The sequence below is a fragment of the Vanacampus margaritifer genome, chromosome 17, assembly GCF_051991255.1.
Source record: "Vanacampus margaritifer isolate UIUO_Vmar chromosome 17, RoL_Vmar_1.0, whole genome shotgun sequence".
NCBI lineage: Eukaryota > Metazoa > Chordata > Actinopteri > Syngnathiformes > Syngnathidae > Vanacampus > Vanacampus margaritifer.
In genome coordinates this window covers 10,158,813-10,175,507 of record NC_135448.1, presented here as the reverse complement: position 1 = coordinate 10,175,507, position 16,695 = coordinate 10,158,813, and the positions used below count along the sequence as shown (strand labels likewise).

The window sequence follows — 16,695 nt, the reverse complement described above, 5'->3', positions numbered from 1 at the left end:
GAAGTAAAATTCCGATTCAAAAGCCCCGAAACGCCGCACATGACTTGGTTTTCCCAAATCCAAACCCGAGTTACTTCGCCGTTGCGCACGCCGGCTACTTTTTAACGCACGCAAACCGGACCGTCCGATCTCCACCGCGCCGCGCAAAGGAGAGAAACGTGGGCCTCCCTCTTCTCTTTTTAAACGTCCACGCTGTCCACGTCCTCAAAAAGAATGGATCTAATTAAATCGATGCACTCGTCATCACGGAGTTTTTTTTTCTTTCTTTTCATTTTTTTTTTCGCCAAACGAGCTCCGGTGGCGGCTCGAGAGGAGGCTGGGAGATGCAGGACCACATGACTACGCGAGGGAGAGAGGGATGGGAGTCAGATTGGGTTTCTCGTCTCTCATTGGCCGGTGGGCTGACTTTTGACACGCAGACCCGGGACCCTCCTGCCGTATAAATAGGCCTGATAGAAGATTATTATTCTAGCATCACGGCTGCAGGCTTCTGCTCAGTTTGGAGTTACTCGCGTCACCTCAACTGTATGCCTGCTTGAAGGTGGTTTAAAAAGAGGGGCACAGCAGCACAAGGAGTCTGCATGTCTATTTAGACATGCTCAGCTTTGTGGATACCCGGATTCTGTTGCTGCTTGCAGTAACCTTATACCTAGCAACATGTCAATGTAAGTTTTTACCATATCTGCTCTTTTGTCTGGATATTTTCACCCACGCTGCTTGAGGATCTTTTTTTTTTTTTTTGGCTTTTGGTTTGGAACTTACTTCAACGTCAAGACAGACAGCTCAAATCACTGCTGCTTTAAAACGAAAAAAAAAAATCTACGGAATGAGTTCATGTGGAGGAATCTTCGGGTTTTTTTCCAAGGATACAATAATTATCATAGTAGTTGCACTCCTGAGAAAAGGAAAAAGTTTTGACTTTTGAACGGGATGTCGAAAGTAGTTTTAGATCGGTTAGAATTATTGAAAATGTTTTTTGATCCTAAAGTTAAGGGAAGAAAAGATTTGGGGCGTTGTACTTAATGTTCCATCCAGACATCCAGGGATGGAGATTGATTGTAGGAAAAATGCAAGCCTGCTCCCTGGTGGCCATTGGTGTGAACTACACCTTGGGCCCAATTTAATTGAGACTAACTTGACGCCAGTTAATGCAAAATAGAAATTACTACCTTTTACATGTTAATTTTTTTAATGTGTCACATTATATATGTACAGTATTATATTTATCCTACATTTGACTATAATCCAGTTAAAACCACAATTAATTGAATCGTGTATTATTTAGTTACAACTGTATTTAAATAATAATATATGTTATTTACGCTTTTAAATGGAAACGTTCGACATTTTAAATAAATACCTTAAAAGGTTGAGATCAACTCCTCTCGTCACTTGGTGTGTCCTTCTGCGCCACCTTGTGGTCTAAATTAGACACTTCACTTCAGAGTTCATGGGGAGGTCCTGCACAGCCAAAAGCCAAGCTGGACTAGCTGGTCCACATTCAGAGATGCCTCCGGTGTCCCGTTTGTGCTAATGCACATTGTAGCACTGCGAGATATAACAAAAACAGTCATCAGATAATCAAAATTAACATTTTTTATAACTTTGAAGAATCAGTTCAGTCATCTTGCAATATACATTTGACTTACAAAGCAAAGTATAAAGTACGTTAAGTTATATTGTGCATTTTACAACTGTTGTCATTTTGATGTCGTTTGCTACGATTGGCTATACTTGTCTTTGAGGCACGGTCTATACCTGCCCAGGCCTGACTTCACAGCAGCCAGGAATGCTTTGATTGACATTGCTGTTGAAAGGCATTTAAAGTGGGCTGTGACCAATGTCTAGCACATGTCGAGCCACCGAAAACCTCCTCCAGGAAATAGCTACATTTGTTCATCGTTACAATTGTAACAGAAATGTAACGATATTATTTGAAGCTAGCAATGACAGTTTGTCTTGCTCTTGTGTTGCTTGTGTTCTAACGGTGTCTTCCCTTTTTCTCCCCCCCACAACCGCCTCTTCTCCCTCTGCCTCCTCTTCACCTCTCATCTGTGCAACGCTGCAGTCTCGGTTAGTACACACATGCATGCAAACATGAAAATGTGAAAACAGTGTGCAGATTACTGTTACCTTGTCTTGTGTTGAAGTCCCCAAAATTTTTTACATATCCCAGAAAATGATGCCTCCTGTGCGATTTGAGCAATCTCAACCACAGTTTAGGATTGATAAATTTGTGCCCCCTCGACAAAGGTCCTGTCGTGGGATAGGTGCGAGTCCGACTGGCTGAAGACCTTGTCAAGGAAAAGCTTAAACCGCCAGGCACCCTCAGGGGGCTGCATGGCACAAAGGACCCTTTCTAAGGGCTGCAGCGAGGGGCAGCGGCCTTCCCTTTGCCTCCTCATCACTTCAGCCAATGATTACATTTCAGATCTCGGACTGATAAGTCTCAATAATCAAAACAAATATGACTGTTTTTAATTCAATTCTACATCCCATTCCTGGTGATGAACATGCAAACTCACCATTGGGATTGCCCAAAATACACTTTGTTTACATCTTCGGCGGCACTATTTATATTTGACTGCCTCGTTATCATCGTCTGCTGTTGCTCAGATACGCCTGCAGCATTGCTGTGCTTTGAGACTTATGGTGTATAATACGCAAAAAAAGATGACACTTTATAAACATGTTCATCAACTTACATTTTCCATCTAAGGGTGCGAAGGTGAGCACGTAATGTTTCCCTTATGTGTGGTTTACCACCTTGCAGCACGGCACATCAGAGCATTTTAGTTTTTAGCATAGAGGCACTCAAACGTCACTGAAAATGTGCCCTAACTCGCTTGTTCCCGCGTATGTAAGGTCAAGTTTGTTTACGTGCACGTTTGATGTACCTGCTCTGCATCTAGTGCTTTATGCAAATCTGTTTCGGGTTAGAGAGGGAAGGGGCTGCTTTGAAGCAGCTCAGCCGAGAGACATCTGTTGTGTGTTTGAAGCTGACTCGCTTATTTTCCTGCCGTAGGGACCCCGAGGAGACAAAGGACCTCGAGGTGACAGGGTAAGCTCAAATCTGGATTGTTTTTAATGTTGATTCATGTTAGTTGTTGTGTTTTTTTTTTTATGACAGATGTTAGACGTAGACATTTTTGTTGACATGGTTTGACCTTCTAACCTTATTAGGCCACACCCTATTTTGCATGGGCACCATGTCAACATAGTAGCCATGCTAATGTTTTTGCTTAATTCGTCTCATAGCAATTGTGTTTTTAGCAATATGATACACTCAGCAGTACAGCTATGAAATATTTTGCTATGGAAACGCAATAATAAAATCAAAATTGTAGCTTGAGAGCTTACCTCATGGCCACGTGTCTCTGTTGTATAGGGTCCCCAGGGACCTGATGGAAGAGATGGAAAACCCGGACTTCCCGGCCCCGCTGGCCCCCCTGGACCCCCTGGACTCGGAGGAGTACGTTCACACTTTTATTATTATTATTATTATTATTATTTGTAAAAACGGAAACAAAAACTACAAAGCATGAAAAAGTGAGACTGTTTGGCAATGTGTATACAACGTGATCCATATTGGTCAAAGGTCAACTCTGATGACATCACTTCCTCTTAACTTGGCATGCCTTTAATTTGCAACCTACTGTAAATCTCTTTATTATTATTTTTTCGAGTGCACTGACTTCACATGTATTTTTTTTTTTTGTGTGTAAATAACAAACTCTATTTTTGTCTTTTGCAGAACTTTGCTGCTCAGTATTCCAAGCCCCCAGATCCAGTTTCACCCGCTGTGAGGACCTTGTCACATACTAATGCACCAAAGCCACATTTCCTCCAACACATTACACGATTCACACCTGATTGTTTTTCTCTTTAGGGCGTGATGGGCAACAGAGGTCCTCCCGGATCCGCTGGAGCCCCTGTAAGTTTTATATTTGGACTCAAATCACAATCTGGTGTTACACTGGCGTTATCATGAATGAAAGCTGAACTTGTGATTTGTCTTAACAGGGACCTCAGGGACACACCGGACACCCTGGCGAGCCTGGCGAGCCTGGACAGACTGTAAGATCATTTTTAATATACTCCCAAAATTCAAAATGGGAGGAGAATCGTTGTCATAACACTCTTGTTTTATGTCAAAGGGTCCCGTTGGTGCCCGTGGCCCCCCTGGACCTCCTGGCAAAGCTGGAGAGGACGTAAGTAAACAATGGAGTCAAAACAAATGGTGACATTGTTTTTCCGTTCTTTTGGGATTAAATTGAGCTTCTTTTCCACTCTCAGGGTAACAATGGCAGACCTGGCAAGCCCGGAGACAGAGGTACCCCCGGCTCTCAGGTAAGCACCGGGCCTGAGCACGACACTTTCATGTAATGGAACCCTACCAATTTGTCTCTCTCACATTGTGTTTGTTTTGAACTACAGGGCGCTCGTGGATTCCCCGGAACCCCTGGACTTCCCGGAATGAAGGGACACAGAGTAAGTAGCAGGCTTGGCATGAGGCAATCTGGACCAAAATGGCGTCCTTCACATGAGACTGAAAATTTCACAAAAGTGGATTTTTGCTCTGCAATTTTTTTTTAAGCTATATTCTTACTTGACAAAAGATGGAAGCTAATCTAAGCCTTGAAATAACTATTCAGTCGTTACCCTTGCTGTATTACTCATCATTTTCATGCCACCATTTTATTCATCATGCCATATCATATAATGACCTTTTCTTTTTTTTCAGGGTTACAATGGTTTGGATGGACGCAAGGGAGAGCCTGGTGCCGCTGGAATCAAGGTAAGAAAGGGGTCAACCGTCTCCTTTCTTGCTTATTACAGATGATGAAGCTCACCTTCTCCTCCTCAATGTTAGGGTGAGGCTGGCGCACACGGAGCTGCTGGAAGACCAGGACTTGTTGTAAGTCTCGCATGCCACTCCACTTCCCACTTTTACTCAATTAGCAGATCGTTATCCCGTGAGTGAACACACGTCTGCGCTTTCCCCCCATTCCAGGGACCTCGCGGTCTGGCTGGTGAGAGAGGTCGTGCCGGCCCTGCTGGCCCCGTTGGTGCTCGTGGTGCTGATGGCAACACTGGACCCGCTGGTGCTGCTGTAAGAACCATCCCAAAATGGTGGACCTAATACATTATATTTGGCTGTGTATTCTGACTGTGGCTGCTCTCCTCAGGGACCCGTTGGCTCTGCCGGTGCCCCAGGTTTCCCCGGTGGCCCCGGACCCAAGGTAGGCCTCATTTTGTTTGATTCACTTTTCCAAAGCACATATCACATAGGCCCTGTGTATTGATTGGATGATTTCCGCCATTAATAGGGAGAGCTTGGACCTGTTGGTTCTACTGGTGCCTCTGGACCTCAGGGAGCTAGAGGAGAGCCCGGTTCCAATGGTGCCGTTGGGCCCGTTGGTCCCCTTGTAAGTACACTACTGTTGCTTACCTTTTTTTAATAGATTGATATCAGTGTGATTTTTTTTTTCTATTCTTTCTGTTGTTTACGTATTGGATTTCTGTTCTTTCTTAGGGTAACCCTGGTGCTAATGGCCTGAACGGAGCCAAGGGAGCTTCTGTAAGTGATTAAACAATTTGCATTACCTTAATCATACATGTACTGTATACATGAAATAATAGCCAAAAAGTTGCCCGGTGGAACTCACGTGCCACTTTTGTTTGCCCTTTTAGGGTGCTGCCGGTGTTGCTGGAGCTCCTGGATTCCCCGGACCCAGAGGAGGACCCGGACCTCAGGGACCCCAGGGTGCCTCTGGTCCCAGAGGACTTGCTGTAAGTCAACATTCACAATTAACACTAAAGCAAAAAGTTGTGCAAGTTCAAGCATATAAATGGCGTTTTGTTTTTGTTGCACCTGTTTTAGGGAGATCCCGGTGTTCAGGGTGTGAAGGGAGACGTTGGTGGCAAGGGTGAGCCTGTAAGTTTGAAAGACGTCCTACTCGCGCTTGATCGTTTTCTTGTCACGTTGACGTCTGGTTAATCGCCTCGTCCTCCATTTTGTCGCTTTCCGCAGGGTAGCGCTGGACCTCAGGGTGCCCCCGGACCTCAGGGTGAGGAGGGCAAACGTGGATCTACTGGCGAGATCGGTGCTTCCGGCCCCGTTGGTAGCCGTGGATCTAGAGTGAGTGATTGGTGCTGATGGTCGTAACGGACGCCATCTTGTTTTGCGCATCACCTGACAGGCCTTGTGTGTCTCCTCTAGGGCGCTCCCGGAAGCCGTGGAATGCCCGGAACTGAGGGAAGAGTCGGCCCTATTGTAAGTAAAGCTTCACACAAGACTGTGAGACTCGTTTTTTTGCTCCTGGTTTTTCATCTTATGGCGTGTCATGGTAGGGTATGCCTGGTGCTCGTGGAGCCACCGGCTCTGCTGGAGCTCGTGGAGGCCCCGGAGATGCTGGCCGTGCTGGTGAGCCTGGATCTGCTGGTCTCAGAGTGGGTATTGTTTGTCTAATTCCGCCATTGATATAATTTAGGCCTTGCAACTCTCCAAAACTAGCTGTAGAGAAAAGACCCTGATGAAACGCAAATGTAAAATAACACATTTAACCAGAACATGTTTTCAACAGGGTCACCCCGGAAGCCCCGGAAGCTCTGGACCCCAAGGAAAGGAGGGACCTTCTGTGAGTAACCTTCCAAATATAAGGTAGCGAGAAAAAAAAAAGCTTTCATGCTCTGACCATGCGAATCGTTACTGTAGGGTCCTGCTGGACAAGATGGCCGCACCGGTGCTCCCGGCCCAGCTGGACCTAGAGGCCAGCCTGGAAACATCGGCTTCCCTGGACCCAAAGGACCCGCTGTAAGTAGAGTCACGATGACTAAAAACTAATGAGGGAATAAACAAGCATAGTTAGCTTAAATGCGCACGACGCCATCTTAACTTTTTGACTTGAATGTCTTCTAGGGTGAGCTTGGCAAACCCGGAGAGAAGGGAGCTACTGGAGCTACTGGACTGAGAGTAAGTCAAATGGCTAACAACAACTTAATGATAATAATTAGGCACGGGCTGATACCTGGCCTTGTTCCAGGGTATGGCTACTCACAACGGTGACTGATACCAGCATCAACTGCCCCCTTGTGGCCATTTTATGAATAGGAACTAGAAATTAGAAGAATATAAAATTGCTATATTGGGGTATATAGGTCTTTCTTTAAAATGATCTGTCATTGTTTGTTGGGGGGAAAGTACGAGCGGTATCGATCAAGAGTTGAGTACACGTGCTGGTATCAGTCTGAAAAATAGTGATATCGAACATCCCTAATGATAATAATTATAATATGCAATATGATTGAGCATGTACTCAGTAGTCTGCTGTGATAATCATATAAATGTCTGTGTGTAGGGACCTCCTGGCCCTGATGGTAACAATGGCGCCACTGGCCCCTTGGGAGTTTCTGTAAGTATCCGTGTGCTATTTAACAATTTCAAAACTTTTTATTTTATTTTATTTTTTTATAATAGCATATTACTGTAACCTTGTTTTGCTCTTTCCTATTATAGGGTGGTTCTGGTGAGAAGGGAGAGCAGGGACCTGCTGGAGCTCCTGGTTTCCAGGTTTGAATCCCTTTTTTTGCTACTGATAATTCAAAAATAAAAAAAAATCAGTTCACTTCAAAAAGTGAATAAAAGGTTAATTTTTTACTTTTAGTGAGGCACACTTCATTGTTCTGCTTGTCACTATACGCCACTGGCAAAGTTTTAATTTTTAGAGCAATTGAGTCAAAAAATGTTATAAGTATGCTAACATGTATTCAGTCATTTATTAATTACAACCAATCCAATTGTCATACTCAAGTGTTTTTATACATTTTCAGGGTCTGCCTGGCCCCGCTGGTTCAGCTGGAGAGGCTGGCAAGCCTGGAGATAGAGTAAGTACTTATCACAAACACACATCAAAATTAACATTATGCTATGCACATTGAATGCATAAAATGCTTATATGACGCCTGTTGTGTCCCTAACAGGGTATCCCAGGAGACCAGGGAGTCGCTGGAGTTGCTGGTGCCAAGGTAAAGGATTTGTCGTCCACATTATATTCAACTATTTGTGAAGTTTTGTGGACTTTCCACTGATAGCCTCTTGTGTCCTCCTACAGGGAGAGCGTGGTAACACCGGTCCTGCTGGATCCACCGGTTCTCAGGGACCTATGGGAGTCCGTGGTGCTGCTGGAGCTCCTGGTACCGACGGTGCTAAGGTAAGATGTTTGCTGTGCAGACCCGGTTAGGCCAAGCGTGAGCAAAAAAAAAAGAAACAGTCCATGTCATTTGCAGCCAAAAATGAACCCCAGCTTTTTTCAATCCACTTCCAGGGAGAGCCTGGCATTGGTGGACTTGTTGGTGCTCCTGGACACCAGGGAGCTGGCGGCATGCCCGGAGAGCGTGGAGTCGCTGGTCCCGCTGGAGTCAAGGGAGAGAAGGTCAGCGCGTGAAAGTCGTGACAAGATCCAGTGCATTTAGATTTTGAGTCGTAGGTCTGACACAAACTCTCACGGTTTTGATCACAGGGAGAGGTTGGACACAAAGGACCCGACGGCAATGCCGGAAGAGACGGTGCCCGTGTAAGTGCACTTCTTAACCTTCAGTCACTTCGCACTCAAATCAATGCTGATGATTTCCAAAGCAGCGACATGCTCTTAAACGCCTTCTCTTGTTGACTTGTAGGGTGTCCCCGGATCTGCTGGACCCCCAGGACCCACAGGAGCCAATGGCGACAAGGCAAGCATATGACACAAGCTTCCGGAATTAGACGCCTTAGATGTAGCTGCGTCTTTAATATTCAACATCGCTTGATGGGAATTTTCAAATAAACAACTAAAAATAAGGATAATTGTCAATCATACATTCAGTACGACATGGCATCAATAAGAAGCCAAAAAGTAGCATCAGAACAGACCAAACAAAATATTTATCGTCAATATGATTTAACATACATGTATATGATACAGTGTGCTCTTCATACTTACTTACAAATGGTCTTTTATAGGGTGAGAGCGGCTCTTTCGGACCCGCTGGACCTCCCGGAGTCCGTGGTGCCACCGTAAGTGTTATTGATCCCAAATGTAGAAAACAAATTCAATCATATATGCATTCTTTTTGCTGAGTGCGGGTATCTTTATATTCACCATAGGGTGAGCGTGGAGAGGTTGGACCCGCCGGAGCCTCTGGATTCGCTGGAGCTCCTGTAAGATGACACCCTCTCTCACCTACAAAATGGATTAGCACTCCATAATTATCAGACACAATAGCCAAGCGCTGTTCTCGCTTCACCCTACAGGGCGCTAATGGACAGGTCGGAGCAAGAGGAGAGCGTGGACCTGCCGGAGGAAAGGGAGATGTTGGCCCCGCTGGACCAGCTGGACAATCTGGACAATCTGGACCTCCTGTGAGTTGTCATTTCAGGTCACGGCATTAACGTTCACATGCGTTAAAAATGACTGTTATGTTATGTAATCATTGGTTGACAGTAATGTGAAATTCAATCTGACCTTCTTTTCAGGGTCCTTCCGGACCTGCTGGACCTACTGGCCCTCGTGGAGACAATGGACCTCAGGTGAGTCTTTAAAAAAAATACTCTTAATTATTCTTCAGCACATTTGTTATAGTGAGATTTTGCAGTTAATGCACACCAAAAAAAAAAAAAAAAATCTAAATAATGTTGTTACTCTTACTGGAAAGCCTACCTTTAAAAAATGTGGGCAGTATTGCAATGCTCTAGTCTTTAATTTCGTTTCGAGGAATATTGAGAATATCACAGTGACGTAACATTTATTGAGCTAGGGCAGGGGTGGCCGACCCTGGTCCTCGAGAGCCACAATCCAGCCTGTTTTCCATGTTTCTCTCCCCTAACACACCTGGTTCATGATCAGGGTCGTTATTAGGCTTCTGCAAAGCTGGCTGATTAGCTGATCATTAGATTCAGCTGCGCTGCAGGAGGGAAACATGGAAAACAGGCTGGATTGTGGCTCTCGAGGACCAGGGTTGGCCACCCCTGAGCTAAGGCATCCATTGGATGTTAGAAAAATCTCACAGAACACAAAAAAAAAAAGTCCCAAAAGTATGATTACTGATTTAACAATGATCTCATCTGAGTTCACTCACAAATTGAACTCACTGGAAGCCATTTTGTTGTATGAATGGCAACAGGTGGATGTTTACAGGTTAATTGTATAGTGCGCCCTCTAGTGGAAATCATTTAATTGTTCTGCCTTTCAGTATCATCGCTGGCATGCATATTGTATAATGAGCAAAAATATATTTGTAATGAATCATTTTGGCAAATTCTCATGGCACCCAAGCTTGGAATCAATGACCTAATAATTATTATTTTTTAAAAATATTTTAAAATACAAAATTTTAAAATACAAAAGTCACATTTGTTGATTTTCCAAACTCGATCATTTTTGTTAAAATAATACAACGCTTTTATTGCCAATCAATTAAACCTAGCAACTGAGTTGTTAAAATGTCATTATTTATTTGCCATTTGGGATTCTTTACTTCCTATTTTTTTCATGATAGGGTCTGACTGGTTTCCCTGGAGCTGCTGGCAGAGTTGGCCCCGCTGGACCCGCTGTAAGCACATTTCACATTAGTTTGGGTCATTGAGAGCCCCCAAAAAGCACAAATGTCATATTTTCCCCTCCTACCAGGGTATTGTCGGACCCTCCGGCCTTGCTGGTCCCGCTGGTAAAGATGGTCCCCGTGGTGCCCGTGGAGACGTTGGCCCCGCTGGCGCTGCTGGAGAGCCGGGTATGGTTGGACCCCCTGGCCCCGCTGGAGAGAAGGGACCTTCTGGAGAGTCTGGACCTGCTGTAAGTTTGAATGCGCATACAACCAAAATCATAGTCATCATTCGTTCATTTCATGATGCTCTGCTTGGGTTTAGGGTCCTCCTGGTGCTTCCGGAACTTCTGGACCTCTTGGTCTTCAAGGATTTGTCGGTCTTCCTGGAGCTAGAGGCGATCGTGGTACTCCTGGTGGTCCCGGCGCTGTCGTGAGTATTGACGTTTACGACCTCACAGATATTATTTCATGCATCAGGTATTTATTGTGGATTTTGCCTCATCCTAGGGAGAGCCTGGTAGAGTCGGACCTGCTGGTGCCGCTGGTGCCCGTGGCCCCGCTGGTAACATTGGTATGCCTGGTATGACCGGACCTCAGGGAGAGGCTGGACGTGAGGTACGATAATGCAGTACACTATACCATCTTATGCTCAGAGATGGCGAAACCAGGTCCAGAATGACGCACCTGTGGCTAAAGCCAAAACTGTGGCAGGGTTTTTATTTTCTGGACCTGGATTTGCCACCTCTACTAATATTGATGAAGGGATGAGAAAGTACAATGTTGGGTTTTAAACTTTACATTTCAACATCCACAGGGTAACCCCGGTAACGATGGTCCTCCTGGTCGTCCTGGTGCTGCTGGAGTCAAGGTATCCTACTAGTCCTGTGCCTAAAAAAACTAAATCCAAATATATATTTTACTTTCTGTTCTGATCCTCACCTTCCTGTTCTCGCTGTGCTCAGGGTGACCGTGGTGACCCCGGTCCCGCTGGTGCTTTGGGACTCGCTGGTGCTCCCGGACCCGCTGGCCCCAGCGGAGCCGTCGGAAGATCCGGAAACCGTGGAGACTCTGTACGTTTCCATAGCAACCGACTCTTTCCATCATTGATTTGTGACAAACATTTATTGACCCTACGGTAACACCACAGGGCTTCACCGGACCTTCTGGACCTGCTGGAGTTGCTGGAGCTAGAGGTGCCGCTGTAAGTAGAACTACCATCTTAGACGTGACATATCGTGATCACATGTACCGCAGAAGTCAACATGACAATGCCACGTATGTCCTTGTATGTCTTCTAGGGACCCGCTGGAGTCCGTGGCGAGAAGGGAGTTGCCGGAGACAAAGGAGATTTCGGAATGAAGGGTCTTCGTGGACATCCTGGTCTGCAGGGAGTGCAAGGACCTTCTGTGAGTGAAGCACACCGCCATGATACACAAGTGTCCAAGTAGTGAGAGGATCAATTATTGATGATAGGACTAATATATTGGCATGTCATTTAATGGCATCTCTCTATCCAGGGTGCCCCTGGTGACACCGGATCTGCTGGTGCTAATGGACCCTCTGGACCCAGAGTGAGTGAAATGTTAATTATTTCCTTTTACGTCCAGGTCAGTTGTAAGTTGGTTGGAAATGTGACCAACGTGTTTCTCTCTACTTCAGGGTCCCGCCGGACCCCACGGACCTCCTGGTAAGGATGGTAGAGCTGGTGCCCACGGTACCATTGGCACTTCTGGTGCTCGCGGTGCCCCCGGACACATCGGCCCTGTCGTAAGTACTCTTCCAAGTGACTATTTCAAACTTGTCGTACAGATGTATATCAAAGATGGGTTTCATCTCTCATAGGGTCCCGCCGGACCTCCCGGTCTGCCCGGACCTCCCGGCGCTGCTGGCGGTAGCTACGATGTGTCTGGATACGATGAGTACAGAGCTGACCAGCCCGCCATGAGAGCTAAGGATTACGAGGTTGACGCCACCATCAAGTCCCTCAACACTCAGATCGAGAACCTGCTCACCCCTGAGGGATCCAGGAAGAACCCCGCCCGCACTTGCCGTGACATCAAGCTCGGCCACCCCGAGTGGACCAGCGGTGAGTGGAAATCTGGGAGAAATCACAGTTGACGTTAAATCACGCAAACCAAACCAATCGCGACCCTTCCTGCCCCCCGTAGGATTCTACTGGATCGACCCCAACCAGGGTTGCATCAACGACGCCATCAGGGTCTTCTGCGACTTCGCCACCCGCGAGACTTGCATCCACGCCCAGCCCGAGAGCATCGCCAAGAAGAACTGGTTCAGAAGCACAGAGAACAAGAAGCACGTCTGGTTCGGAGAGACCATCAACGGCGGAACCGAGGTGAGCTGCTACGGAGAGCCCAAAACGCAACATTTGACGCCTTGAGAACTTCGCAATCGCAACTAACGACAACGACGCGGCGTCTCTTGCAGTTCACCTACAACGACGAGACCATCAGCTCTCAAAGCATGGCCACCCAGCTGGCCTTCATGCGCCTGCTGTCCAACCAGGCTAGCCAGAACATCACCTACCACTGCAGGAACAGCGTTGCCTACATGGATGCTGAGAGCGGCAGCCTGGACAAGGCTGTGGTGCTCGGCGGCTCCAACGATGTGGAGCTGAGGGCTGAGGGCAACAGCCGTTTCACCTTCTCGGTGGTGGAGGACGGTTGCACTGTGAGTACAGCTTTCCTTTCCATTATTAGCCATTGCGACGAGTAGAGTCAATGCAATGCAATGTCGTTTTTATTTATGTATGTAATGTAAATTTAGGTTATTTGTAACTTTTGTTCAGTTTTTTTCATTCACTTAGTTTTAGTTTTTAGAGCAGTTTTTATTATTATTTTATTATTATTTATATAATGGCGTATTTGTCGAGGGCTAGCTAGATGGGGGGAAAAAAGTCACTATGCAAATTTTTAGAGCGTGTTTGTTAGTTCTGATTAGTTTTAGCATTATTTTTTGTTATATATGGTTTATTTGTTGAGGGCACGATAAAAAAATAATGTCACTACGTAAATTTTAGAGCGGGTTTGTTAGTTATTATTAATATATATATATGGCATATTTGTTGAGTGCAAGATGAAAAAAGGTAATTATGTAAAATTTTTAGTGGGTTTGTTCGTTTTTATTAGTTTTAGCATTGGTTTTAGTTTTTTATGTATATATATATATATGGCGTATTTGCTGAGGGCAAGATGAGAAATAATGTCAGTATGTCAATTTTTACAGCGGATTTGTTAGATTTTTTTAGTTCTAGATTTTTATATATATATATATTTGGCACATTTGTTGAGTACAAGATGAAAAATGAGGGTTTGTTCATTTTTATTAGTTTTAGTATTTTAGTTTTTTCTTCTGTACAGCTCTACAGTAATACCGAAATAAATACATTTAAAAATGAACCCCAAAAGCGCATGTATGGTATTAATTGACAAAAATTCAAACAAAATTAAAAAAAAATTGCTGTTAATTATAGTTTTATCAATGTAAAATGTAGTTTCAGTTTACTTTCTTTTTAGTACTCTTGTTTTTATTTTATTTCAGAAGTCAGCCCAATTTTTTTTCTTACAATAATATGTTATAACTTCCCCACTTCTGATTACTATTGCGTTCATGGAATATGAATAAAGCAGCAACATCCACCCATTTTTATCCAGCTCAGGGGGCGGCCATTTTGCAACTTTAATGTCAACAAAAAATGATATCACAGTTGCTCAAGGCTCAGCTTACGAGTTGACCAATCACGGCTCACCTGTTTGCTGAGTTTGGTCATATGACGTCCTGTTGAGCTGTGATGTCATTTTCAGTTTACAGCAAGTGACAAAATGGCCGCCCAATGAGATGGATAAAAACGGGTAGATGTTGCTGTTTAATTCGTTTTCCATGAATGAAAAATGAATGCTGTGTTTAGCTTAGTAGGGGTGCAATTGTTCGTTTTTGTTAATGAATCAAATAATTGCCTGAGCCATGTGACTTGGTTAGCACCATTCTAAAATGTGTTCTCTTTTCCCTGTGCCCCCCTCCTCCGCAGAGACACACTGGTGAGTGGAGCAAGACAGTGATTGAGTACAGAACAAATAAACCATCTCGCCTGCCCATCCTCGACATTGCACCTATGGACATTGGTGGAGCTGATCAGGAGTTTGGTTTGGACATTGGCCCAGTCTGTTTCAAATAAATAGACTCATGATAAATTAACACCCCAAAAGAGAGAAAGAACGAAAAAAACAAAATCTCTGCCCTTCTTTCTGTGTTGTTTTTTTTTTTTTAAATGCTGATCTCTCACTGCGCAACCACTTGCTTAAGATGGGCAACTATCGGAGAGGACTGAACGGACTGAACGGAGCGATTGTGCAATGCAAATTAATACAGCAACTCAAAGGAACGCGGGAAAACACCTTGTCGTGGGACATCATGTCATCCTTTTGTAAAAAATAAAAGAAGTGTAATAAAAACGCTGAAAGTAAGCATCACTTTGTGGTCTTTGTATATCTTCCAAAGAGGAGGTTTAAAACCACAATTTCCATGAAAATAAGGTTTGAACTACCTCATGCATGTACTTCAATAGGCAAAACCCGGGTCCACAACAGAGATGTTTGGGCTTCTAATGCTTCAAGCGTTGTCTCGTATCAGAAGGTGCTCGGTAACTTGAAGCGGAAATCAATGGTGCTAAAATGCAGCTGTGGACAAAACCACTTTTATCTGTATTATTTTGTATTGATCTTTAAGGAGTCTTGCATTAGTCCTCTGATACGCTCCCACTTTAAGCAGGTGGAACACCCCTAAACCTGATGTCTAGTATTTGTTTCATGTTTTTTGTTTGTCTTGAAATTTTTAGTTTGTTTTGTTTTTTTTGTTCAGGCTTTTTACCTTTCAATTCACACAGCCCGAGTTCATACTGACATCCCATCCTCATCCGATTCTGAATGGATTTTAGGCGGCATATCTTTCTCAAGAATGACATCGCAAAGTCTATTGTACCTATTTTGTATATGTGAGATGTTTAAATAAATTGTGAAAAGTTCTGAAATAAAGCATGTCCAATGTTCCAAAACACACTACTCATTGACTTAAGTGCTTTCATGTTGACACAAAATTCAGTGTCACTTATGTTTTGCCAGTAGTGTTTGGTTGATGACTTTGTCATCATTGATCTCAACATCTATCACGGAAACACAGTCATATCATGTTTTCTTTACGCCGTTGTTGCTTCTCATCAGCACCTACAGTATACATTTGAATGTACAGTCAAAACATGTTTACCCTTTTCATTCCAATGTGTGATTACTAACGTCTTTTCTTGTACATATGCATCCTTTCATGTTGCTTTTTCATTGCATATTACAGCTTTGGCATCCAAATAAATTGATATGATTTGGATCACCGTATAATTGCAGTGATACGTGAACGTGATTAACTTTAATGATCTATAATAATAACTGCTTCAGAGAAATGCGCACAGCTAAAAATGAAATAATACACCCCCTATGGGATAAGTACAGTACTGTAGTAAAATTGTCAGCTGCAATATTCCTTAAATCTCTAGGGGGCAGTGTATACCATCTCACAAAATCACAATAATGTTTAAAAGCCGCTGATCTTTAATTATAGCAGTACGTAAAAGATTTTTTTTGCTCCACCAAGTAACACCTAAAAAATACTTAGAGCTTCAAGTAATGACCAACATTAAAATACTGTAGCGTAACAGGTTTATGCAGTGTGTACGTGTGACCTCAGGGAGCATGTTGCTGTATTTTATTTATTTGCTGTAATAGAATAAAGTGTAATTGCACAACCACAACAGTAGGTGGCAATGTGCTCTCAAGTGCGGAAGGAATTGCAGAAGTTTTATACAACAATTTTATAGACAATTTGTAGTCGAGGAGGAGAATTTTGGAGGTGCAAAGAACAATAACTAATTGAGAAGCACTGCTTTACAGGGACATTAAAAAGTGACGTGTTCTATAACTTTACGACCGGGTAGGAGACTCAGCCCATGAAGTGAACAAACGCCCCAATGACACAACTCGATCATTGCTAGTCAATAGCGTGTGAAAGAGCCAATTCTGTCTTGCTTTTGATGATTTGTAGTTTGAATTG

At 44.0% G+C, this 16,695-nt stretch overlaps 1 protein-coding gene and 1 long non-coding RNA gene across 2 annotated transcripts; one reads left to right on the top strand and one right to left on the bottom strand.

Moving 5' to 3' along the window:
* Positions 1 to 481: 481 nt before the first annotated feature.
* col1a2 (collagen, type I, alpha 2) lies at positions 482 to 15,656 on the top strand. The gene is made up of 50 exons (XM_077548036.1): positions 482 to 665; positions 2,069 to 2,073; positions 3,026 to 3,061; positions 3,389 to 3,472; positions 3,755 to 3,802; positions 3,890 to 3,934; positions 4,024 to 4,077; positions 4,158 to 4,211; positions 4,297 to 4,350; positions 4,438 to 4,491; positions 4,745 to 4,798; positions 4,874 to 4,918; positions 5,015 to 5,113; positions 5,190 to 5,243; positions 5,331 to 5,429; positions 5,537 to 5,581; positions 5,695 to 5,793; positions 5,885 to 5,938; positions 6,035 to 6,142; positions 6,224 to 6,277; positions 6,355 to 6,453; positions 6,588 to 6,641; positions 6,719 to 6,817; positions 6,923 to 6,976; positions 7,362 to 7,415; positions 7,520 to 7,573; positions 7,834 to 7,887; positions 7,984 to 8,028; positions 8,115 to 8,213; positions 8,328 to 8,435; positions 8,523 to 8,576; positions 8,680 to 8,733; positions 9,002 to 9,055; positions 9,146 to 9,199; positions 9,293 to 9,400; positions 9,515 to 9,568; positions 10,537 to 10,590; positions 10,668 to 10,829; positions 10,904 to 11,011; positions 11,089 to 11,196; positions 11,396 to 11,449; positions 11,544 to 11,651; positions 11,729 to 11,782; positions 11,880 to 11,987; positions 12,099 to 12,152; positions 12,241 to 12,348; positions 12,424 to 12,667; positions 12,750 to 12,934; positions 13,027 to 13,269; positions 14,627 to 15,656. The coding sequence occupies exons 1-50, from the start codon at positions 596 to 598 to the stop codon at positions 14,771 to 14,773; spliced, it is 4,050 nt and encodes a 1,349-aa protein (XP_077404162.1). The 5' UTR covers positions 482 to 595; the 3' UTR covers positions 14,774 to 15,656.
* On the bottom strand, positions 9,336 to 9,839 carry LOC144036980 (uncharacterized). Its single transcript, XR_013288769.1, has 3 exons — positions 9,699 to 9,839; positions 9,504 to 9,574; positions 9,336 to 9,398 (listed from the first exon to the last, which is right to left on the bottom strand). It is a non-coding gene; the product is annotated as an uncharacterized LOC144036980 (long non-coding RNA).
* Positions 15,657 to 16,695: the final 1,039 nt, after the last annotated feature.